At 42.9% G+C, this 26,533-nt stretch overlaps 2 protein-coding genes across 3 annotated transcripts in view; both read left to right on the forward strand.

The window, feature by feature from the left end:
* SNAP29 (synaptosome associated protein 29) overlaps positions 1 to 15,240 on the forward strand; it is a 41,662-nt gene extending 26,422 nt beyond the window's left edge. The window contains exons 5-6 of one of the 2 annotated variants that reach the window (XR_003963929.2): positions 13,257 to 13,368; positions 14,235 to 15,240. Coding sequence is in view for 1 of the 2 variants with exons in the window: in XM_030292339.2 (XP_030148199.1) it covers positions 13,257 to 13,300 (44 nt within the window). In the remaining variant the exon portion in view is untranslated. Of the gene's footprint in view, positions 1 to 13,256; positions 13,665 to 14,234 lie in introns of those variants that run through there. The other variant, XM_030292339.2, reaches the window with a different exon arrangement.
* A 3,395-nt stretch (positions 15,241 to 18,635) lies between these two features.
* CRKL (CRK like proto-oncogene, adaptor protein) overlaps positions 18,636 to 26,533 on the forward strand; it is a 39,591-nt gene continuing 31,693 nt past the window's right edge. Inside the window, exon 1 of the mRNA XM_030292337.1 lies at positions 18,636 to 21,166. Within this exon, the coding sequence (XP_030148197.1) occupies positions 20,856 to 21,166 (311 nt within the window). The 5' untranslated portion in view covers positions 18,636 to 20,855. The remainder of the gene's footprint in view (positions 21,167 to 26,533) is intronic.

Here is a 26,533-nt window from a genome sequence, read left to right on the forward strand (position 1 = left end):
AGGGACTCCTTCATGTTGAGTCTTCATATATTTGGTCCTTGCTGCCCTATGAACAAGCTTCCTTCTTGAAACCTTCTCATTTCATCTTTCAGAGTATTCTTCTGATCTGTCTCCTACCTCCCTGACCACATTGCAGTACTGTCTAGATATGGGCTCGGCAAAGCGCTAAAAGGCCAGAGAGTAAATGTTTTATGCTCACAGGCCAAACAATCTGTCATAACTACTCAGCTCTTACATCATGGCACAATAGCAGCCAAAGACAATACATAAATAAAAGAGAATGACCGTGTTCCAATAAAGCTTTATTTATGGACACAGATTTTTTTAAGGAAATTTAAATTTCATATATTTTCACATGTCACAATATCCAATTATTTTCCTTTTTTTTTTTCAATCAACTTAAAAACATAAAAACCACTTAGTTCATGGGAGGTACAAAACATGGTGGACTGCCCTTGGCCCACAGGCATAATAGTTGGCCATACCATTTAGACTGCCACTAGGTACTCCTAGGAATGGAAGAATGAAGGATGGCTGGGCACTCTATTCTACAAGTGGATCCTGTCAGGACTCCTGGCCCCTCTAAACATCGTAGTTCACCAAAGAAAGAGCAGGCCAGCCTAACTTTGACTCCACTGTCCTGCTTCCACCTTCACATCTCACCACAGGTGCAGGAATCACTTCAAGATTTGAAAGTTCTGAGTAGGCACCTGGAGGCTGGACTGGACCATCTTGAAAATCTTAACCTGTCAGTGGACTGGCTACATGTGTCCCAAAGACCACTCTGGTTTTATTGGATATCATCTTTGGGCATCATTATAGATAAGGAATGATGAGAATCTGAACATGGGCAGCAGACTGTTGTGGGAATACAAGGGAGAGATGTTACACAGAAAGAAGCAAAAGCAAAAAAAATCAAGGTGGCTCACATTTGGACTGCAAGTAAAGGAAAAGCTAGAGTTTGGGTTGTGGGTGGGAGAGGACATGAGGAAGGTAGGCAGGTCCCAAATGAAAGGCCTTATGGGCCTTATCAAGGAGTCAGAGTACACTGACCTTCCTTGACAGGGAGGCACTGACAGATTCTAAGCAAGAGAGTGACATGACCAGATTTGCATTTTGAAAGGACCATATAGATAAATCACAGCATTGTTTATAAGAGCAAAAAAGCCTGGAAACAACCTAAGGAAATGATAGAATAAATTGTGGCTCACCCCCAGCTGCAGTAGACAGTTGCAGTTATGAAAAGTTTTCAGAGCATATAGAATAATGCAAAATTTACATTATGGGGAAAAAATGGACATAAAATTCATTAGGTACTATGGTCCCAATTTTGTGGAAAAGCAAACCAATATGTATACTGCAGGGAGGGGGGGAATCACCCTATGTCAGTGAGAAGAACAAGATGGGAACAGGCTAAAGAGAAGCACTTTGTAATGTTCCAGGCAGGAACTGGAGAGAAGACCCACACTAGAGCGTGGCAGGGAGGGAAGTGGGTGAGTGGGCCCCAGAGAGCCTTAGGCAGAGCAGACTTTAGTGATGGATTTGCCAGTGAGGGAGGTGTTGAAGAGAACACTCAAGTTTCTGGTCACAGGAACTAGTAGCAGACAGTTTCATTTCACTAAAGGAATACAAAAACACAAGTAAGTCTGGGGTTATGGTCAGAGGAACATGTTGAATTTAAGAGCTTTGGGACATCCAGACAGATTGTAGGTGCTGAGCCAATGGTTATGCACAAAACAGGCCAGGATCCCTATTCTCAGGGAACTTACATTCTCATGGGAGAGAAGATGATCCACAAATAGGAAAACAATTAGTATGCTAGAATTCACCATGCAGGTCTGGGGCCTGGGGGAGAAGTGGGAAAGATTCGGGGAATTTTCAGATTATAGGTGGTGATTAAAGCTGAGTAGGTGAAGGAGTGCCCCAGAAGAGTGAGAGGGAGCTGCACATGAATCCTGGAAATACAGACACTGGAGGCCAGAACCCTCGAGAAGAACCCAGCTCAAGGGGCACCTGGATGGCTCAGTTGGTTAAACCACCGACCTTTGATTTCAACTCAGGTCATGATCTCAGGATCGTGAGGTCCCTACTGACAGTGTGGAGCGTGCTTGGAATTCTCTCTCTCTGCCTCTATCTCTGCCCCTCCCCAGCTCACATGCGCGCGCGCGCGCTCTCTCTCTCTCTCTCTCTCTTTCATAAATTAAATAAGCATTTTTTTCAAAAGGTGGAAAGAGAAAAGTGATCAGAAAGCAAAGGCAGATGGAGCACCTGGGTGGCTCAGATGGTTAAGCGTCCAACTCTTGGTTTCAGCTCAGGTCATGATCTCACAGTTCATGAGTTCGAGCCTCACATCGGGGTCTGTGCTGATGGTGCACAGTCTGCTTGGGATTTTCTCCCTGTCCCTCTCTGCCCCTCCCACATCTCTCTCTCGCTCTCTCAAATAAAAAATAAAACTTAAAAAAAAAAAAAAAAAGAAAGCAGAGGCAGAGTTCCAAGGAGGAAGTGATCAGCGTGCTCAAATACTAGACAGGAAGAAATATTAAGTCAGAAGTGTTTCAATGGAGTGGCTTGGGTGGAACCCAGATTATAAGGGCTACAAAATGAATAGGCAGCAAAGGGGGAGATTACTCTCTTAAACATGGCCGTGAAGGAGAAAGGGTGGTAAACTAGGAAGGCGGTAGAAGACAGGATCATGGGAGAGTATGGACCTTATGTGAAGGCTAAGAAGAAAGAGGTGAGGAGACGGGAAAGGTCAACCACAGACCCGAGAAGAGACACCTCTTCCCAGAAAAAGAAGTAAAGAAACAATGTAGACATACGCACTGGTGTTGTGCCCAGGTAGCCATAACCAAGTACCACAAACTGGTGACTTAAGCAACAGAAATGTATTGTCTCAGTTCTGGAAGCTAGAAGTTCAAAATCAAGGTGTTGACAGCATTGGTTCCATCAGGGTGGTGAGGGAAAGCTCCACCCGAGGCCTCTCTCCTTCACATATAGGTGGCCATTTCATGTTCATATGACGTTCCCCCTGTATCTACACATCATCTTTCCTCTGTCCACCACTTTGTGTCCAAATTAACCCTTTTTTGAAGGACACCAGTCGTTATTAGATTAAGGCCCACCCTAATGATCTCTGTAAAGGCCCTATCTCCAAATAATGTCACATTCTGAGTCACTGTGGGTTGGAACTTCAGTATGTTAATTGACATGTAGACACAGTCCCACACAGCTGGGAAGGAGCTGACCTCTGACAACCTTAATTCTCTGTGTGAGGCTGAAATAGGTGGGAGCTAAGATAGAGGATGGAAGCAGTAGATTATCAAGGGAAGGACTGTAAAAGACCCAGCTAAGACAGGGGACTCAGAAGGACCCTGGCAATGAACACATTTCACAGATCTTAAAAAATAAAAACAGAAGAGTGGGGTTTCTAGCCCTGCAGCTCCCTATAGGTTTTAAGGCTGCTTGGCAGCAGATAAGAGAGACTCCTTACAATGTCACCAGAGTTCCAGAGCAGGCCTCTGTTCTGGGACAGAGTTAAATTAGAAATCAGAATTCTGGCCTATGGCCTAAGGCAATGGTCTGGTTCCTTGACCAGAGTCACAAGGCAGAAGTCTGGGTTGCTAGAATGGGCTCAGATCAGAGGAAGACTGGAAGCAAAGCTGACTTGACATTGATTTTTCCACTTAAAACTCTACCAGAAGAATGACCCGAAGTCTAGGCAGGACTCAACTTGAAAGTAGGCTAAGAGCAGGGAGCGAAGCAAGTCATTACAAACGTACAGGAAACTGCTTACCCCACAGAGGCAGCATTTAAAGGGGTTACAGTGCCCACTAAGGCCAGAGATAAACCTTTGAGACCAACAGTGCCTGCAGGCCAGTTAGAAATTAACTTAAAATCAAGTTCTGCTGTGGGTTGATTCGACTTTTTTTTTTTTTTTTTAATGTGTTTTGTTTTCAAGTTTCTGTTTTCTGAGACAGGCTAATGCTGGTCATGTCATTCCACCACTTAAAACCCTTTGTTGGCTCCCATTGTGGCTATGACAGAAGTGTCATCTAGGGAAGCCAGTTGGCCAGCTGAGGCAGCACATGACAAACCTCTGTTGCACCAAATATGGTGGCCCCTGAGTCCCCAGACCCAGAGGTGGCTAGTTTCCTGCGGATGCTAACCAAAATCACAAAGAATTTTAAAATGAGAAGGAAGTCCAGGGTTGCTTGGCTGGCTCCATTGGAGGAGCATGTGACTCTTGATCTTGAGGTCATGAGTTCGAGCCCCACATTGGGTGTAGAGATTACTTAAATAAAAACTTTTAAAAAATGAGAAAGAAGTTCCTAAGTATTCATTTACAACAAGAAATACAAGAAATATAATCGTCAAACAATTTGAACTGGGATGTAAGCTCTGTAAAGATGGGAACTCTAGAGTGTTGTGCCTGGCACAGAATAGACAGTAGGTTTTTGTTGAGTGGATGGTTAAAAAACAAAACAAAACAAAACAAAAAAAACGAAGGAGGGGACAGAGAACAAGAAAGTGAAATTCTTGGCCAACAAGTAGTGAAAAAGTACTCAACAGGGGTGTCCCGTTGGCTCAGTCGAAAAGAGCATGTGACTCTTGATCTCAGGGTTGTGAGTTTGAGCTACAGGTTCAAGAGCCACAGGTTGGGTGTAGAGATTACTTAAAAATAAAGAATAAAATCTTAATAATAATAACAAAACCTTAAAAACAGTACTCAAGGGGTACCTGGATAGCTCAGTCAGATAAGCGTCCCACTTCTGCTCAGGTCATGATCTCATGGTTTGTAAATTTGAGCCCCAAGTCAGGTCCTGTGCTGACAGCTCAGAGCCTGGAGCCTGCTTCGGATTCTGTGTCCCCTTCTCTCTCTACCCCTCCCTCGCTTATGATGTCTCTCTCTCTCTCTCTCAAAAATAAATAAACGTTTAAAAAAAAAAAAAAAGAGTACTCTGGGGCGCCTGGGTGGCTCAGTCGGTTTAGCATCTGACTTTGGCTCAGGTCATGACCTCGCACTCCGTGAGTTCAAACCTCACGCCAGGCTCTGTGCTGACAGCTCAGAGCCTGGAGCCTGCTTCAAATTCTGTGTCTCCATTTCTCTCTGCCTCTCTCTCTCTCTCTCTCTCTCTCTCTCTCTCTCAAAAATTAACTTTAAAAAATAAATAATAAAGAAGAGTACTCAATATCACTTAACAGGGAAATGCAAATCAAAACCACAATGAGGTAGATATCAATTCATGTCTGTTAGGGTGGCAATTCTAAAAAGACAAGAAAAAGCAAATGTTGGCAAGGATGTGGAGAAAAAGGAACCTTTCTGCACTGTTGGTGGGAATGTAAATTGGTATAGTCACCATGGAAAACAGTATGGAGGTTCCCTAAAAAATTAAAAATAGAATGGGGGGATGCCTGGGTGGCTCAGTCAGTTAGGCGTCCGACTCTTAATTTCAGCTCAGGTCATGATCTCATGATTCTTGAAATTGAGCACCATCGGGCTCTGCACTCTAAGCATGAAATATGCTTGGGATTCTCTCTCTCACCCTTTCTCTCAGCCCCTCCCCTGCTCACATGCTGTCTCTCAAAAAAAAAAATTAAAGACAATCTTTACCAAAAAAATGATAAAAATAGAACTACCATGTGATCTAGTGATTCCACTTCTGGGTATTTATCCAAAGGAAACAAAATCACTGTCTCAAAAAGGTATCTGCACCTGCATGTTCATAGCAGCATTATTTACAACAGTCAAGACATGGAAAGAACCTAAGTGTTCATCAATGGATGAATGGATAAAGAAAATGTGATACACACACACACACACACACACACAGTGGAATAGCATTCAACCAGAAAAAAGAAGGAAATTCTGCCATTTGTAACAACATGGATGGGCATTGAGGGCATTATGTGAAGTGAAACAAATCACAGAAAGAAAGATAAAGATCATATGACCTCACTTATGCATGGAATCTTAAAAAATAAACACAGACACAGAGAAGTTTGGTGGTTGCCAGAGGCAGGGGTGGGGAATGGGTGAAATGAGTGAAGGTGGTCAAAAAATACTCATAGAATAAATAAGTTCTGGTGATGTCATGGATAGAATGGTGACTCCAGGGGCAGCTGGGTGACTCAGTTGAGCGTCCGACTTCAGCTCAGGTCATGATCTTGTGGTTCATGAGTTCGAACCCCACATTGGGCTCACTGCTGTCAGCTTGTCAGCACAGAGCCCACTTCAGATCCTCTGTCCCCCCTCTCTCTGCCCCTCCCCCACTTGCACTCCCCCAAAAAGTAAATATTAGAATGGTGACTACAGTTAATAATACTATATTGTATATTTGAAAGTAAATCTTAAAAGTTCTCACAAGAAAAACATAACTCCATGAGGTGATGGATGTTAACTGTGGTTAACCATTTCCCAATATATACATGTATGTAATCATGTTGTACACCTAAAGCTAATACAATGTTATATGTCAATTATATCTCAATAAAACTCAGGGAGAAATGTGAAATTCTCATTGTAACTGAAAACCCCATTCTCTCTCTGTAGGAATGCTATTGAGCCAGGTTAAAATCTGATGATAGCTTAGTTCTTATTCCTTCCTTAGGCTGAGCCTCACCACACACGGCCATGCACATCATGTGTGCTGAGTTTATTCATCATGTAAATGTCCATTATCTCAGGATCTTGTCTGCTTTTTCTGAATTCCAGTAAGGAGAGGTTTTAGTCCACATTTGCTTGAATGGCTACCTAGACATTTTTTCTTCTTCCCGATGACAAAGCCACAGTCACGTTTGGTCTAAGTCAGGCACGGCTCTCCTATTCTTGCTGGTGCTTGCTTTAGGAGTGGACACGGGACCTAGTGGGGTGGGGATGGGAAGGGGAATCTCTTGAAAGTCTTCTGGAGGAAGTGCTCTTTGCTCTTAAAAAGGAACACAAGGTTCACCTGGGTGGCTCCATTGGTGGAGCTTCAGACTCTTGATCTCAAGGTTGTGAGTTCAAGTTCACCCACATTGGGTGTGGAGCTTACTAAAAAAAAAAAAAAAAAAAAAAAAAAAAAAAAAAAAAAAAAAAAAAGTCCTTCTTCCACTGGCAGTGTCATGACTGGATGTGAGGCCTGGGGTGCTTGCAGACATCTGGACACCAGCCAGAAAAAGAAGCCAAAATCTGAAGGTGGTTAGAACCAAGAAAATCACAGAGAAGCAGACCTAGGGTCTGGATATCCTGCATCTGGAGCTGCCCTACTACAGACTTTGTGTTGTGGAAAATGACAAATGCCTTTACTGCTTAAATTATTTTCAATCAGGGTTCCTAATTATTACAGCACAAAGCTTGCCTGGCTACAATGGTTATGCCATGAATCCTTGATGAGTAAATTTTTTAAGATCCCTGAGTCACTCTAGTATTGCAGGTATGGACTGATAGATTGGATTGCCTAACCCCAGGAGGTGTAGACTGCTTTTTTTTTTTTAATTCTTTTAAATGTTTACTTATTTTTGAGAGAGAGACAGACAAGACAGACAGAGGGTGATTGGGGAAGGGGCAGAGAGAGAGGGAGACACAGAATCTGAAGCAGGCTCCAGGCTCTGAGCCCTCAGCACAGGCCCTGACACAGGGCTCGAACTCACAGACTATGAGATCATGACCTGAGCCAAAGTCGGACACTCAACCGATTGAGCCACCCAGGTGCCCCTGTGGACGGCTTTTTGAACAGACTTTGCATGAGGAATGGAGTGGGATAATCCTAGGTGATCTGGGGGTTTAAACAAACACAAAGTCGTCTTTTTCAGAAGCAAAGATGGCCAGGGGAGCCACTATTATAATGGGTAGGAAATAAAAATGTGGAAACGGGCACCTATGTTGAAAAGAAGTGTTCATGATTTTATAGCAGCTTTTGAGATTTTAGTCTTGTTTTAGGGAAGGGGAATTTGGGATTGAAGTCTTCTGTCTTCTGTCTGCATCATTCACAGGAGATTTTATCCTTACAGAGATGAGAGTACAGTGAAGAGCAGTTACAAGGTACTTCCTCAAATAAAGATGGTTGACACAAGACTCCTCACATGTAAGCACTGAGTCTTGTATTTATGCAAAGATTTCTAGTTCTCACTCTGACTGTTACAGAATAACCATATACCTCCTATGATGGTATGGCTATATGGCACGAATGCTATGGTTATGAATTGAAAGTTATTTTATAATGAGAATCAAACTATCAGTATTACTAAAAAGGTGGGATCTCAGCTATAGGTCAAGTTCTCACAGGGTCAGTCACCACTGTCCTATGAATCACGGAGGGGAAAAGATGTTTCTCTCAGATGAAAAATTGAAACTGAGAAGGAAAGCCCCAGGAGGTGCAAGTCTGATTGTACATTAGGATTAGCTGGAGTTTTAAAAACTACTGAAGGTGGTCCTTAAACATATGTGAAGTTGCTCAATCTCATTCCTAATATGAAAAAGGTAAAATAAAACTACTCTGAACATTTTTTTCACATATAAGTTGCAAGGATCTAGAGTCAGATATATACCATTGACTGATGAATGGATAAAGAAGAGGTAGGATATATATACAATGGAATATTACTCAGCCATCAAAAAGAATGAAAGCTTGCCATTTGCAACAACATGGGTGGAGCTATGTCTTATGCTAAGCAAAATAAGTCAATCAGGGAAAGACAAATACCATACAATTTCACTCACATGTGGAATTTAAGAAACAAAACAGATGAACATATGAGGGGGCAGGGGAAGAGGAGGGAGGGAAACAAACCACAAGAGGCTTTTTAAAAAATATTTATTTATTTATTTATTTATTTATTTATTTATTTATTTATTTATATGTTTGTGGTTTTTTTTGAGAGAGAGAGAGAGTTCTTGTGCAAGTGGGGGAGGAGCAGAGAGTGAGGGGGACAGAGGATCTGAAGTTTGCTCTGTGCTGACAGCAGGGCTCAAACTCATGAACTGCAAGATCATGACCTGAGCTGAAGTTGGGCACTTATCCGACTGAGCCACCCAGGAGCCCCTATTTATTTTTTTTTTTAATATTTTTTTTTCAACGTTTATTTTTATTTTTGGGACAGAGAGAGACAGAGCATGAACGGGGGAGGGGCAGAGAGAGAGGGAGACACAGAATCGGAAACAGGCTCCAGGCTCCGAGCCATCAGCCCAGAGCCTGACGCGGGGCTCAAACTCACGGACCGCGAGATCGTGACCTGGCTGAAGTCGGACGCTTAACCGACTGCGCCACCCAGGCGCCCCCCCTATTTATTTTTGAGAGAGAGGGAGAGAAAGCAGGGGAGGGCAGAGAATCCCAAGCCTCCACACTGTCAGTGCAGAGCCCAACGTGGGGCTCAAACTCATGAACCATGAGATCATGACCTGAACCCAAAGCAAGAGTCAGATGCTTAAATGACTGTATGTTAAAACTAAATTTTAGGGGCACCTGGGTGCTCAGTTGGTTAAGCATCCGACTTCGGCTCAGGTCATGATCTCATGGTTTGTGAGTTCGAGCCCTGCATTGGGCTCTGTGTTAACAGCTCAGAGCTGAATCCTGCTTCGCTTCTCTCTCTGCCCCTCCCCTGCTCATGCTCTGTCTCTGTCTCTCTCTGTCTTTCTCTCAAAAATAAATAAACATTAAAAAAATAAAACTAAATTTTAAATAATTTTTTAATAAAGCTTTAAAAATTGGACATACAATTTCACCAATATTCTCTTCTACTTCTCCTCTACTTCTGAGGATATGGGGATTCAATTCCCTGGTCCCCTTTCATTGAGGCTTGGCATGTGACTCATTCTGATTCATAATTCTGCAAACAGAATTAACATACATCCTCTGGGCTGAAGCATTTATTTATTTTTTATTTTTTTTTAACGTTTATTTATTTTTGAGACAGAGAGAGACAGAGCATGAACAGGGGAGGGTCAGAGAGAGAGGGAGACACAGAATCTGAAATGGGCTCCAGGCTCTGAGCTGTCAGCACAGAGCCCGACGCGGGGCTCGAACTCACGGACCATGAGATCATGACCTGAGTCGAAGTCGGACGTTTAACCGACTGAGCCACCCAGGCGCCCCTGGGCTGAAGCATTTAATAGCTGGTGTTCTTAAATGAAAGAGACTCTCCAGTTCTAAAATTCAACTACCGAGGGAGAAGGTCAAGTGTTTGTTCCACTTGGTGTACCTTCAGGATGGTGGAGCTTCCACCAGCCTGGATTGCTGAGTTGCTGCACAGAGGAACACTGCCCTGTCTGCTTATAAGTCAGAAATAAACCTTTATTATGTTAAGTCACTGCTACATCAGTCCGGGCTAGTCTAATACACTGTCAATGAGGCTGTGGGGAGAGAGGCATTCTTCTATGTTACTGCTGAAGGACAAAATGGTATGATGTTCAAGAAAGGAAATTTGACCGTATGTACCATTTATCCTTTAATCTTTTAGGAATTCATTCTACAGAAAAACCTACTATTGCAGATTGAATGTTTAATGCCCCCCAAAATACATATACTGAAATCTAATCCTTAATGTGATGGTATTAGGAAGTGCGCTTATGAGAGGTGACTAGGTCATGAAGGTGGAGCCCTTATGAATGGAATTAGTGCCTTTATCAAAAAGACCCCAGAGAATTCCCTCACCCTTTCCTTCTGCCATGTGAGGACACAGAACTAGGAAGAGGGCTTTCACCAGACACTGGATCTGTGGATGTCTTGATCTTGGACCTCCCAGCCACCAGAACTGTGAGAAATAATTTTTTACATATAAGCCATTCAGTCTTTGGTAGTTTATTATGGCAGCCCAAACTAAAACACCTGCATACTTATGAAATTATATGCATACAAAGTTATACACTGAGGTACTGTTTATAACAATAAGAACTTGGGAATAATTTGAATATCCATCTACAGAGATAGGTTAAATAATCTATGGTATATCTTCACAGTGGAATAGTATGCAAATGTAAAAACAAACAACAAAGAACACCTCTACATACTGATAATGGAAATGTTTCCAAGATATATTATTAAATTTTTTAAAAACCAGATGCAGAAGCATGGATATAATGTTTCCTTTACTTGCATAATGAATCACTTGTGTAATACACAAAAGGCAAATAAAAGTAGTAAACTATAGGGGCCTCCAAGATAGATGGTATAGGTGTCTAATTTTTTTTTTTCATTTGAACCATATGGATGCATTACCTGGTTGTTTGTCTTTTTAAATATAACTCAGGTCTCTCCAGGTCAATTAAATGAGTCTCTTGAGATGGGGCCTGAGTGTTGTGTTTTTTTTTGTTTTTTGCTTGTTTGTTTTTATGCTGCCCAGATGAACAAATGTTCAGCAAGGTTTAAGAATCACTGCTTTACATCCGTCTCAGTCTCAGAGAGGCACAGTTTACCCTTGAACAATGTGGGAGTTAGTTAAAAATCCTGTGCAGGCAAAAATCCACATGTAACTTTTGACTCCCTGAAAACTTAACTACTAATAGCTACTGTTGACCAGAAGCCTTACAGTCACATAATTAACATGTATTTTGTATGTTATATGTATTATATACTGTATTCTCACAACAAAGGAAGCTAAAGAAAATGTTATTAAGAAATATTAAGGAAGAGGGGCGCCTGGGTGGCTCAGTCGGTTGAGCGTCCGACCTTGGCTCAGGTCATGACCTTACAGCTTGTGCGTTCGAGCCCCACATCGGGCTCTGTGCTGACAGCTTAGACCCTGGAGCCTGCTTTGGATTCTGTGTCTCCCTCTCGTTCTGCTCTTCTCCCACTCACACTCTGTCTCTGTCTCTCAAAAATAAATAAATGAAAAAAAAATTGTTTAAGAAATATTAAGGAAGAGAAAATACATTTTCTGTAGTACTGTACTGTATTTTTTGACAAAGATCCATGTGTGTATAAGCAGACCTCTGCAGTTCAAACCTATGTTGGTCAAGGGTCAACTGCAGCTTTTGTGTTGTGGGTGTGGGTAGTTTTTGGTCTTTTCTCTATGTCCTAGAACCTAACTCTGGTGGCTCAAAACCCCGTTATGGGTGGAATACTGTCCCTAGATGAAGGAACTCCATCTGGATAAATGTTGACAGTGCTGTGGGATGTAACCATGGATCATGTGCCAGGCTGTCTAGGGCTGAATGCTATGAAATAGGGCACTGGCCAGACGTAGAGATAGAGTAAGATGCAAACAAACACTGACTCTATTTATCATGGGTGTGAGGTTGTAATGAGGGGCCTTTCTCAGGGGAGAGTAGGCCTATAGAAGTTGTGGCAGTGATTCTAAAAAATCCTGGGTCCCACTGGGAACAGGACAAAGACACACACGTTCAATATGGAAGATGGCAAACAATGTCCAATGGGCTGAATGTAGCCCACTGGCTTTTTGTATGGCCTTTGGCTAAAGAATAGTTTTACATCTTTAAATGGTGGCAGGGAGGGGATCAAAAGAAGGATATCTCATGACACATGAAAATTAGGTGAAATTGAAATCTCAGGGTCCATAAAGTTTTATTGAAATAATTCTATACTCATACCCATTGGGATAAACCCACATGTTGTTTATGGCTGCTTTCCTACTACAATGGCAGAGTTGAATTGTTGGGATAGAGACTAAATGGCACTCTTATCTCTTTGCTCTCTGCTCAGCTCTGTGCCCTACAAATTGCCATGATACAATTATAGCTCAACAGTTCCAAATGCCATGTGTTGACATTGTAGCACAGCATTTTATGTTTTTACTGCTTGTGCACATCCATTGTGAAAAGAAGAAAGGCAAATTCTGAATATCACATTTCTAGGGCAAAGTGGACAGTAGATTTTTGTTAATGAATTACATGGCAACACACTGGGTTTATTATACAGTGATGCTCTATCTGTGCTAACGTATATCACCTTACACTAAGCGGTCATCACAGTGTCCCCAACTCACAGGAAAACAACAGTCAGAAAATTTGAGAGTTTTCTCATCAGAATTTCTTCACAAAAACAAATGAAAATGAAGTTGCAAGCAAAGTAGGTTTCCAAGTGGCTCATTTGTTAGCCAAAGAAAGCTGCTTACTAATGCTAATTAAATTGTGTTTCATTGTAGCAGGCAAAGAAATATGTCCAGAGAAAATACACTCATTTTAGACGCTTAGTCATTCAGTGAGAACACTTGCTCAAAAATTAGAAGACACTGGGAGTATCATCAATAGTCAATTAAAAACAAGACAGGTTCTGGTTCAAGATGGTGGTACAGGAAGATCCTGAACTCGCCTCCTCCCACAGACTTACTGAGTCTACAGCAACATATGGAACGATTTCCTCTTTAAAAAACCTAAAGGCTTGTTGAATGGCAACTACACTTGAGGCAAATGAGAAGAAAACCACACTGAAGCAGGTAAGAGAAGCTGAGAAACAATTTTGCCATAAACCCCACTCCTGTGCAGCAAGCCACAACTAGGAGAAAACTCAAATCCCACAGCTTTTCCCTGAGGAGCCTCATGTCAGGTACCTCAACTTTTAGGACCTGCACCTGAGAGACAAGCCCCCAAAATACCTAACTTTGAAAAACAGTGTAGCTCACATCCCCAGACTCATAAGATTGTAGCGATCTGAGAGATAGCTCTTAAAGGGCCTGTGGGGTTGGACCTACCTACCCCAGTTCCCAGCTCAGAGGCAGCCCATGCAGCCAATATTTAAGATCTTATGGTTCATGAGTCCAAACCCCACATGGGGCTCTGCACTGACAGCACAGAGGCTGCTTGGGATCTTCACTCTCTGCCCCTTCCCCACTCATGATCTCTCTCTCAAAATAAATAAATAAGCATTTAAAAAAATAAATAAATAAAATAAAGTAAAAGCAGCTCACCTGCTTATTTTGAAGTGTAGGCCTGAGGGGCAGGCTTTTGTACCTAACCATCATCAGGTCTATGAAGTTTTGTCAAAGATAGAAGCTGAATATCCCGACTTGCCCTACTACACAGCATTTTGATGGCTTAGCAGTGGTAACATTTTACTGCAATTTTTTTTTTTAATTTTTTTTTTCAACGTTTATTTATTTTTGGGACAGAGAGAGACAGAGCATGAACGGGGGAGGGGCAGAGAGAGAGGGAGACACAGAATCGGAAACGGGCTCCAGGCTCTGAGCCATCAGCCCAGAGCCTGATGCGGGGCTCGAACTCACGGACCGCGAGATCGTGACCTGGCTGAAGTCGGACGCTTAACCGACTGCGCCACCCAGGCGCCCCTGCAATTTTTTTTCAGCTTAGAGCCAAGATTGAAATTTTTCAGAACAGAGAACTATTCCAAACCATCATTACTGAAGAATTGGAAATTAGCTTTCGCTACAGGCTTGATAGTGTTTCTCAATGAATTCAACCTAAAATTACAGAGCAAAGCAGTGCTTATATGTGAAATGTGTACTGTAACAAAGTCATTTTGACAATAATGTTTTGAATCACAAATAATGTAAAACAGCTTTATATACTTCCTGTAATGTCAAAAATTAGAAGAAGCAATATTGCCAGACCTTGATGTCAAGTGCAGTGGAAATTTCCATATTTCAAAATCCATTTCATTGTGCAACAGAGGAGCTTCCACCTAACCTTCAAATGGAAATGACTAATCTGTAACTAACAAGAAGCTAAACGACAAACATCAGAAGAATCTAACAGAATCCTATATATGTCTTCCAACAATAAACATGCTCAATTAAAATCATGCTCATGGACCAACACCAGTACTGGCAGTACCATCTGGATGGAGACATTTTCAAAGATGAAACATGTAGTATCATTACAAATCAGCATTTATAGCTCAATATTTGATGATAGGGAACACTAACTTTGAGCCTAATTAAGCAAAATATTATCCCAAACAAAAGAATTCCATTATTCTCATTAGCATACCTGGAGTATAAAGAAGTTATACTCAATTGCTATCATATTTTGAATTTCACTTGAAACATTTGTGGGAAATTCTTTTCCTCTTGTTACACAAGTACCTACATAATATTGCCTTTCCTCTTGGCCTGCAAAGCCTAAAATATTTACTATCTGACCATTTATGGAAAAATTTGGTGACATACCCCCAGTGTAAAGAATTGAGTACAATTGGTTTCTTTGAGCTAAGTGTGAAAGGGAATCAGTGCCCTCTAGTGAAAGGATCATCCTGCTCAGAATTTTACTAATGGCATTCCAGAATGCTCTAAAATCCAGGGGAAACAAGAAAATTTGCCTTCCAGCCCACAAGTGGCTAAATGACAAGAAGGTGGACTTATATAAGAGAGGTGACACAGCAATTATAACTATGTTAGAAAATGGCAAGGAGAACATGACCACACTTGAAAGCACTAGAAAAGGGCACCTGGCTGGCTCAGTCAGAAGAGTGTGTGACCCTTGATCTAAGGTTATGAGTTCGAGCCCCATGTTGGGTGTAGAGATTACAAAAGAAAAAAGAAAAGGAAAAGAAAACTTAAAAAAAATAAAAACCACACTAGAATAAGTTCGGGCCAGTGCTTTCTATAGTGGCCAATAGAGCTTCTGGATATGGCAACTAAGTCTAGTTCAAAGATATCACCCCGTGAAAGAAGTGATTATTACGTTGATATTTTAAATAGCTTGGTATGGAAAATTGTGAGGGGGATATGAACATTATTAGTATTGTAGTAGGAAAGTAATAGGAGGGGGAAAAAAGCAAATCATTAATAAGCTCCTTTTTTTGTTTTAGGGAGATAAACTTAGAAATACATGTAGGGCTGCCTGGGTGGCTCGGTCAGTTGAGTGTCCAACTCTTGATTTTGGCTCAAGTCATGATCCCAGGGTCATGGGATTGAGCCTTGTTGGGCTTCATGCTGAGTGTGGAGCCTGCTTAAGATTCTCTCTCTCCCTCTCCCTCTCTCTCTCTCTCTCTCTCTCTCTCTCTCTCTCCCTCTCCCTCTCCCCCTCTGCCCTTCTCCCCTACTTGTGCTGTCTCTCAAAAAAAAAATGCATGTATATATGTGTGTGTATGTGTGTGTGTGTGTGTGTGTGTGTAAAACATGGGGGAATAGTGACTGAGAACAACTGATAAGAGAAAATTTATTGCATAGGAGGAAAATATCTCAAAAAATTAGGTTAAGAAATGCAGTAGATATTCAACAGGTCAACCAATCCTTGTGGAGAAAGCATCTGAGAACTGCTGACCTTATCAAGTCAGTGAAGTAAATATATCAAGTATGCATACCTACATGGTCAAGCTTCTTCTTCTCTCAGAATCATTGATAGAAAAGAATCAAGGGCAGGAGAAAGGGACAGACCCTTGCTCTTCTCATGTCCTCAGTAAGGCAGCAACATAGGAAGACTACCTGGCTTTAACCATCATCAGGATTGGACCTGCCCAGATAGGGGAGAACAAAGTCAACAGTAGGTTGTCCCAAGATTGTGCCCTTTGCACAGAGGCAGCCTCAGGGCTAGGAAGTAAGGGATCTGGACAAGGTACTTGAAAAGCTTTGTCAGTCCTTTGAGACTAGATTGTAATTATCTTAGAAGAAAAATCTAAGTGTAATGCCATCTGGAAACCCTGGGAATGAGCAAGCTGGCAGAATCACAAATCTTTATGTTACAGCAACCTCTCCCTTTTTTTTTCTTAATGCTTCCTTGTTGCTTCTCCATTCACTTCCATTTTGTTATATCTTAGCATTTAGAAACATTTTTTGGAATTAAAAAAAATGTTTTTATGTTTTTATTTTATTTTTGAGAGAGAGAGAGAGAGAGACAAAGCATGAGCAGGGGAGGGGCAGAGAGAGAGGGAGACACAAAATCTGAAGCAGGCTCCAGGCTCTGAGCTGTCAGCACAGAGCCCAACGCGGGGCTCCGAACCCACAAACCACGAGATCATGACCTGAGCTGAAGTCAGACACTCAACCGACTGAGCCACCCAGGTGCCCCTGGAATTTGTTTTAAAGCTTGTCTCAGCTGTACTAAGGGAAAGTAAAGCACTTTTAAAAAATTATGAAAAATTCCATACATATAAAAAAATAGAATATACTATAATTCACCCTCCCCATCCTGCCCCAAACACACGTCTTGTTACCTAGCTTCAACAGTTACCAACACAAGGGCATTCTTATTTCCACCTTTGTCCGGTCCATACTCCATCCCCCAGGGGACTATTTTGAAGCAAAAGGAGAGGCATTTTGATCCATCTGTAATATAAATTTTTCAAGAGGGGATCATGGCACTTTGGCAGCTGAATGATGGTGCTATCTGAAATCCAAAAAGAGGGACAAGTCCAACCACTCCTCTGTATTATAAGATTGATATTCCTTCCTGGTGTTAAATTTTACATTGGAAGACCTCAGTTTCCTGATCAGCAAAACAAAGAAAATGGACTAAATTATAGGCAGCTGTGTAACAATAAAGTGAGACTGACTCTGAGTCAGGAGACCTGGCTCAGGAGTGCCAGCTCTGCCTCTTGCAAATTATATAATTTATAATAATTTATGTCAGCAAGTCACTTAACCTCTCTGAGCTTCTGGATCATCTATAAAAAAGGATTTCATGGGACTTTGGTTGGAGTGAGTAAAACAATGTATTATGCACAGTTTTGTGAATTGGAAAACACTATATAAATTAGGTATTTTTGAGTTATTTAGTTAAGTACAAAATGACTCAGATTTGAGTCTGCGCATTAGGAAAACACTGATGGCTATTGACAGAAAAGGGGAAGCTGAGAGGCACAATTTAATCCAAACAGAAGATAAAACATAAGGGTAGATATAGGGTTAAATAAACCTCAGGTCCAAAGACCTATTTTAAATACATTTATTATGTTAATTAACAGGAAACAGTGACAAAAATCACGTTACCTTTACTACAATAAATCTTCTTTGCTCTGGCTTCTTCTCATCGTTATCCACCTACATTCAAAAACCATTTATTTTAAATATATATTATGTGCTGGGCACTGTGTTGGGCACTGGGAATACAAAAAACAATAGTAAAGGAGGCCTTCAAGACATTCTGATTAGGACCGGAGAGATGTTTATAAACAATCACAACGGAAAGTGATAAGAATTTAGGCTGTGACCATAGAGTTTGCGTAGAAATTATAGGGTGTGGTCAGATTCTGTTCTACTTTTAGAATATACATGCTTCCGTGTCACCAATAAACAGGTGATTCCTAAAGCCTTCATTATTAGCCTACCAAAGGAGAGGCTGTAGAGAGATTAAGCACTGAGCTTCTACACACAGAGGCTGGAGACAAAAGTGCTATCAAAAAAGACCAAGAGGGGCACCTGAGTGGCTCAGTAGGTTAAGTATCTGACTCTTGATCTCAGCTCAGGTCTTGATCTCAGGGTTCTGAGTTAAAAAACAAAACAGAAAACAAACAAGTATATTAAAGAGAAAGAAAAAAAGTGTATTAGTGGCTCAGAAGCTTAAAAAAATAAAATTTAGGGGCGCCTGGGTGGCGCAGTCGGTTAAGCGTCCGACTTCAGCCAGGTCACGATCTCGCGGTCCGCGAGTTCGAGCCCCGCGTCGGGCTCTGGGCTGATGGCTCAGAGCCTGGAGCCTGTTTCCGATTCTGTGTCTCCCTCTCTCTCTGCCCCTCCCCCGTTCATGCTCTGTCTCTCTCTGTCCCAAAAATAAATAAAAAACGTTGAAAAAAAATTAAAAAAAAATAAAATAAAAAAAAAAGGGATTCTTTCCACAGATTTTCAGTATAGACACATAGGGCCAGGTAGATCAAAGAAAATGCTAGGTTCAGTGGAGATCAGTGATGATTTCCAAAGGTCAGTTTCAAAGTAAGGGTAGAATCCAAATAAAGGCTGGGCAAAGAGTGGCTGATGATGAAGTGGTAAAATCTGGTAAGAAAAGGTAGCTAGAAAATCAAACGGAGATTTTTCTCCCTACCCTCATCCACCCATTGAAAGATCTGCACACCTTTAGGCTATGGAGGCAGAAGCCCAGATAGAGGCTGAATAGTAATAATTAAAAGCTCTTATATGATGTTTAATATGTGCCAGGCACTATTCTAAGCACTTTACATGTATTAGCTTGTTTAATATATGAGGCATAGAATGATTAAGTAATTGGTCCAAGGTCACCCAGCTAGTCAATGGAGCAAGATTTGAATCCCAACAGTCATCTTCAAATTTTGTGCTATTCAAATTGTACCTGAGTCATGACAGTTTTTGGAAGATGAAAGCCTGCTTATGCTATGTCACAAAAGGCACTAGACCTTGACATTTCCCCTTTAGCTTACTCTAAGATAGATATCACCTATCACCCTAGAATCCAGTATATGATCAACTTGGATGCAAACAGCCCAAATGAAATTCCATTGACAAAGGGATCTAAGTATGGGTTTGTGTTGCCTGCGTCTCCCTTTTTGGACATGCTTTCTTGTCTGTCCAGTTCCAGGGATGGTGCTACCAATAAATCAGGCACCAGTAACCTGGTGGTTTTTCTGAACAGTCATTCATTCAATAAATATTTGAGCATCAGTTCAGGTCCAGACATTGTGCTAGGTCCAGAAGTGAACAAGACATACAAGATCCCTGTTCTCTTAAAATTTCATTCTAGGGCGGGGCGGGGAAACAGGCTAGGAGGTCCTGGCGGGAGTAGGGTCAGCCAAGGACTGGGAGATTCAGAGAAGCTGCAGAATCCAGAGCAGATGAGGTCTTCAGGCCACGCCCGGAGGCGTTTGCATTTCACTTGTATCAATCAAGCGCTAATTAATGATGGCCACACTGCACCAGACTGTGGACTTCCTAGACCATTTACTCCTTTCGATATAACCTCCACAACCCCCCAATGCTGCCTGTCGAGTCTCCTGGCCACTCTGGGTCCCTTAACCTATCGGGCCACCTCGGGTCGAGGCTACCTCGTCCCTGTCTGCTGGTCACCTCAGCCCCCGCGGTCATCTCCTTCCAGAACCACTTCGACCCATTGGGCCTGTCCGCCCATCGGTATCCCTCAGGGCGGGTCCCCCTGAGCCCCTAGGCCGGCCAGGTCACCTCAGTGCCACGCCTCCATGGCCAGCGATTCGGCGTGTACGTTAATGCTTTGTTCCCAGAGCAGGTTTTCGAAATGCCGCTCCCTCTAGTCTCCAGCTGTTTTCCTGCCAGCGCGGGGAGAGCCGGCCGCGGCAGCGCCCCCGGCGGCGCACCGCAGCCCAGGAAGAAGGGAGTGGCCGCCGCCACCACCGCCTCCTCCACCTCCCCCGCCTCCCCCGCCTCCTCCCGGAACGCGGGAGCGGCCGCGAGTGGCGCACGCCCCGACCGTCACGACCGTGCTCCTGATTGGCCGTGCCGGGCGACGACAAGGGGTGGGCCCAGGCGGCAGCTGGGAGCCGGAGCCCACGCGTGCGCAGAGAGAGTGCGCTGAGCTGAGGGGGAGGTGGCCGGCCGCTTCTCCTGCGTCCGCCATTTTGTTGCTGTGGCTCTTGGGAACGGGCTCGGCAAAGCCGCCCCGAAGGCGCGACGCTTTTAGGAGTCCGGTTCTTTGCGTGGCGGCGGGTTTCGGTGCAGAGTCGTGGGGGGGGGGGGGCGCGGAGTCGGCGCGTTCCAGGCCAGGAGTGACTGGAGGCACCCCGGTACTCCGGGCAGACCGAGAACCCCGGGGCGGCCTCCGCTGCGGCTCGGCTTCGCCCGCCCCGACCTCGGGCTCTGCTCCGCATTCCCCGGGCCGGCTCCCTCCGTAAGTTGGCCCCGGAGCAGGCGGGCGGCGGCGGAGGATGCTGCGGGCCCGGAGCCGAGAGGAAGGTGGCTCGGCCCTCTAAGCGCGCCTCGAGGTGTGCCAAGAGGCCCTTCCTTGGCCGCAAAGCCGTCTGTCGGGCAGAGGCGTCCAGAACAGAAGAGAGCAGCCGCCGCCCCGACTCGCCGCAGAGCCCCGGCTCGACACCATGTCCTCCGCCAGGTTCGACTCCTCAGACCGCTCCGCCTGGTACATGGGGCCGGTGTCTCGCCAGGAGGCGCAGACCCGGCTCCAGGGCCAGCGCCACGGTATGTTCCTAGTTCGCGACTCCTCCACCTGCCCTGGGGATTATGTGCTGTCCGTGTCCGAGAACTCGCGGGTCTCCCACTACATCATCAACTCTCTGCCCAACCGCCGTTTTAAGATTGGGGACCAGGAATTTGACCACTTGCCGGCCCTGCTGGAGTTCTACAAGATCCACTACCTGGACACCACCACGCTAATCGAGCCCGCGCCCAGGTATGCGAGCGCCCGCGTCCTCGGGCGCACAGCCCACTCCGACCGCGGAGGAGAGTCGAGAATGGCAGGGGCTTGTCCGCTTGGGATCCATCGAAGAGTTGGGGGAGGGGGGTGCGGCGAGGGGCGATTGAACCCGTTTCATCCCATTCTGAACCCAATTATTTTCCAGAAGGCATTCTGAACGGAAGGCTAGTGTCAGGATCTGGGTCACTGAATGCGGGGATGCGTTTTAAACATGTTTAACGGTGGTTTGCATAGTTAAAATGCACGCTTTTTTTGCCCTTTGTCATATTATCTATTGGCTTATTCTACTACAGCAGAATGTTTTATTGTTGTTTTTAAACCTTTTTTGGACCACAGACTTATTTGAGAATCTCAAAGTAGTCGTGACTTTCCCCCCCTCCCTAAAAATGTCCGTACACTCAATTTTGCACACTACTCAAGGTTCTTGCAACTCCCTGCTCCAGTTTTAGAACTCTTGGACTGCAGCCTTTGGAACAATCGACAAATGAAAATGCTTGAGCGTTCAGAAACAAAACCTTTAACTGTGAAACATCAGAACTATATGTTGATACCTTGGTGCCAGGTTTGAATTAATGCCAGACACCTTTTGTTTTATAATTACAGAATTTTTTTTTTAATTACAGAAATTTTAAAATAAGGTGTATTGGCTTCATCTAGGACATATTTTTAAGTTTTTATTTTATAGTTTACTCCCAAGCTGGATCATTAATAGGTCAGAAATCAATCTGGTTAAATTCTAAGGAGGGATAAGGCTATAATGTTACTTACTAAAGGACAAATTTAGAGCAACACTTTCTTTTTTTTTTTTTTTTTTTTTTTTTTAAATTTTTTTTTTCAACGTTTATTCATTTTTGGGACAGAGAGAGACAGAGCATGAACGGGGGAGGGGCAGAGAGAGAGGGAGACACAGAACCGGAAACAGGCTCCAGGCTCTGAGCCATCAGCCCAGAGCCCGACGCGGGGCTCGAACTCACGGACCGCGAGATCGTGACCTGGCTGAAGTCGGACGCTTTACCGACTGCGCCACCCAGGCGCCCCTAGAGCAACACTTTCTTAATTCTATGCAAGTTTAGTTTCAGATATGCTTTTTGGATATTTCTGAGTCTAATGATTTAATATTAAAGTTAAGCACCCAAGGGCTCCTGGCTGGCTCAGTTTTTAAGCCACCAACTTCAGCTTTAGGTCATGATCTCATGGTTTGTGAGTTCAAGCCCTGAATCGGGTTCTGCTCTCACAGCACGCAGCCTGCTAAGGATCCGCTCTCCCTCTCTCTCTGCCCCCCCCCCCCCCCCCCCCAAAATAAATAAATAAAGTTAGGCCCCCAAAGTGACTCCCAGCATCAAGCATCCTCCTTTTCAAGTAAAGTGCATTGTTTTATTTGATTACTTGCTTTAATTTGTCTTTAGTATTTTCTCACTTTTATTTGAATTATGCCAAATTTGAACTGAAGAAATTGCCTAGAATTTTTATTTTAATAAAAGGTATTTTACTGCCCATTTTGCTTTTTGAACATCTGTTTAAAAAGGATAGGGTGCTGATACTGGTTTTTTGGAATGAAATGTTTCTGATTTTATAGATTCGCTGGCAAGATGTTGCTCTGAGCTTTAACCATTAAAAGCTATAATAATTGGGGCGCCTGGGTGGCGCAGTCGGTTAAGCGTCCGACTTCAGCCAGGTCGCGATCTCGCGGTCCGTGAGTTCGAGCCCCGCGTCAGGCTCTGGGCTGATGGCTCAGAGCCTGGAGCCTGTTTCCAATTCTGTGTCTCCCTCTCTCTCTGCCCCTCCCCCGTTCATGCTCTGTCTCTCTCTCTCTGTCCCAAAAATAAATAAACGTTGAAAAAAAAAAAAAAGCTATAATAATTAAGGAACCCCCACTGCATGCGTAAGTGTTGCTTCTGTGGAATAAGATAGAGAAGAAACAAAGCCATGATGGTATCATGACTGTAAGATTAACTGCTGAACCAAATGGACTTTAAAAACTGGGAGAAAGTGATTATAAATCAAATAGTGTATAATAAAGACCTAGGCACCAAGAATCTGATTAGTGAAATCTCCAGGTCCCCAAAGATGCTGGCTATTAGAGTCAACTTTGAGCACAGTATAATTCTGATCTAAGGGGTTGGAGAGAATATTAGAACCAACTGTAATGAGATTTTTAATATGTTTAAGTGAATTCTCCAACTCATGGAGGTGAATTATGTCATTAATTTCAGGCATTTATGAAGCCGTGTTATGTGAAAGGCACTGTGCTTGCTTTGAGGTGACAGATACTATTAATACAGCTGTTTGAGAAAGTGTGAGTAAATGGTTGAATTCCCTCCTAGAGAGAAAAGGGAGTATGCTGCAGTGGCTTCCCATTACCAACAAAAACAACTCTGCATTTTTCATACATGTGTCTTCCCAGATACCAGACATAACTTTATGTTTTTGTTGCCTGTCCTCCTCCCTCTCCCGTACCTGTTCTTCCTTTAGTGCAGCCCCACTAGCCAACTGGGGCTATTGGCTCTTCCCTTGATTGCCTAACCCCCACTCCTCGCGTATTGAAATCTTAACTGCTGTTCTAGGCCCCTCAAATAATAAGCCCTCCCGCTTACACTGCAGCTTTAATTGTTTTTCCCTTCTCCCTCTTTTTGCTCTCTGCCCCACGCATGTTGCTGTAATTTAGTTTCTTGTTTTTCATTGTGATCAGACGGTGATCACAATGCTGGTTGGGTTAGATCCTGACTGGATTTACTTTCTTAATCTTTGGACTGTCCTTCAAGCTTGAAATTCGCCGATTTGGTTTAATGTGTTTTCAACCTTCAGAAAAAACTAGAGGTATCCTGTAAAGCCTTGACCAAAAGCAAGTCAGTTTAATGCCTCTTCACACCCAGGGCCGCCCAGGTGGTTCAGATGGTTGAGCATCTGACTTCGGCTCAGGTCATGATCTTGTGGTTAGTGGGTTCGAGCCCTGTTGTCAGCATGGAGCCTGCTTCGGATCCTGTGTCCCCCTGTCTGTGGCCCTGACCCACGCATGAGCCTTCTCTCTGTTTCTCTTTAAAAAATAAACATTTTTAAAAAATGCCTCTTCACATCCAAACAAGATAAATAAAGTGGTTTAGTTATTTAGGCGTCAGAATTGAGCTTTTAAGGCCAAAGTTTCATGCCCCTTAGCTTTTTAATTTTCCTTAGTGAAAAATTATAACAGTATGACTTCCTCAGAATTTGAGGACTGGTCCTTGTTTCCTAGTCTGATCTTTTTTATTGGAATGTTCCTTAACATTTAGTTTTGTATTTTCAAATGTTTATGAGCATTATATGTCACTGATAGAAATTGAGAACAATGGATGGCAGACATACTTTTTCCATAATAGAACTTATATTTTAGTGGAAGAGACCAACTAAAAATTAGGAAAATAAATAAAATACAAGATTAATAAATGCTATGAAGGAAATGCAGCTGGGCAGAGAGAATATAATAGAAGAGACCTACCTGATGTAGTGTGGTCAGAGAAACACGATGTTAACTAAGGGTAGAGAAGAGGCAAGTCTTGGGAAGGCTTGGATTAAGAGAAGGGAAGAGCCTTCCAGTCATAGGGAAGAGCTTACACAAAGTCCAGAGGTGAAAAAGATAGTAGGTTGGTAGTGGTGAGAGTTTTGTTGTTTTGTTTTATTTTGTTTTAGAGAGCTCAAACTGGGGAGAGGAACTGAGGGGGAGAGAGAGAATCTTAGGCAGACTCCATGCTGAGCCCGACACAGGGCTCCATCCCACGACCCTAGGATCATGACGGGTCATGACGTTAGCCAAAATCCAAGAGAGACTCTCAAAACTGACTGAGCCACCCAGGCACCCCGGGAGTATGGTGCTTAAATAAGGGGGTCCAATAAGAGTTATGAGATACAATGGTCAAGATAAGGAAATTAGATTTTAATTAAAGCACAGTGGGTCCCGTGGAAGGAATTTGAAGCAGGGGAGTCCTCTGGGGTTGTCACTGCTATTCAGGTTCAAAATGTTCATGGCTGATAACATATAGGTGTCATAGTTCATATAGACTGACTTGAGCTATGGCTTGGAAGTGCGTGTTTTGGAGTTAAGATTGAGTTGCTGATGGGAGAGGAGTGGGGAATGATGAGGAAAGAGAAAGGAAGAAACCAAAATGACTTGATACATTAGTAACTTTGTATCTTCTCAGTTTATCTTATTAATTCCTTTTTGTGTTTGTGGTATTCCTGTGGTGGGTTTTAAATTAAATTTTGTTTTTAATTTAAGAAAAAAACCTCCAAAAGGTGTTATGTCTTGTCAGATGGCTTTTGTTGATTTTGAGTGACCTTAAAGGATTCTCTTTCAGCATGTGAGTGTACTTTTTATATTACAGTTGGTGAACAAAACCTTTGGTGGTTTTCACCTCCAACTTATTTGAGTATAAACATTTTTAAGATTCTGTTCATTAAGTTATAGTTAGTATTCAGGTAAGTGCTAGTGCTTCTTAATTTAATGGAGGTGATTTCCAGTTTAACAACAGAATGTTTCAGAAGATTCCTGAGTGGATTGTTTAGATATGAAATATGTTTTCCTGTGGTTTAGAGACTGTGTTTTGTATAGCTTACTTTGCTTATAAAATCTCCAGTTCTTAGCTTATATAGCTATATGAAGGCTAGGAGAAAAATCCTGAAAAGTAAAGTTTTTTAATTGAGGCAAGTTGACCCTTAGAGAAAATATTTGATTTTCTCAACAGATGTTGCACGTTACATGTATTTGGTAACATAGAACTAACATTGAATCAAAACAATCCCTGTCAAATTCTTGAGAAGATTACTGGTACTGGGATTTTTTAAAGGCAATTTCCATGCTATCTAATATGATAGAGTAGCTGGAAAAGGATGCCCGCCCTAGTCTGAGTGCCCAGAGGAGGGCCCTCCCACCTGTGAAGCAGAAGCCAAGCCTTGCATGGACCAGAGGATGCCATGGGCATCATGGTCACACCTCCTCCCACATCCCCTGTTCTAAATATTTGAGGGATCTAAAATCTGGACTTTTATAATTAGGATTGAGGGAGAAAGATTACCAGTAATTTTGATTAGCATAGAATTTGGCACCATGAATAAACCTTTGGTTTTCTTCTTACCAGTAGTTAACTCCTCTAAATTTGATTCAGATGAGATACAAGAACATTGTCATTATGCTGGGAATGGAAGTTTGCCCGGTTAAGAGTTGTGACATGTAAAGTACTGGTAGGCATTTGATTTGTGATTTTTCTCTCTTAAGACTCAAATACAGAGATTTGTTTTTTTAACCTAAGATAGAACTTTTCTTTTGACTTGAAGAGTTGGACTAGATTATTTCTAGGTTTCCTTCAGGCTAAA

This window comes from Lynx canadensis, chromosome D3 (assembly GCF_007474595.2).
Source record: "Lynx canadensis isolate LIC74 chromosome D3, mLynCan4.pri.v2, whole genome shotgun sequence".
Classification (NCBI taxonomy): domain Eukaryota; kingdom Metazoa; phylum Chordata; class Mammalia; order Carnivora; family Felidae; genus Lynx; species Lynx canadensis.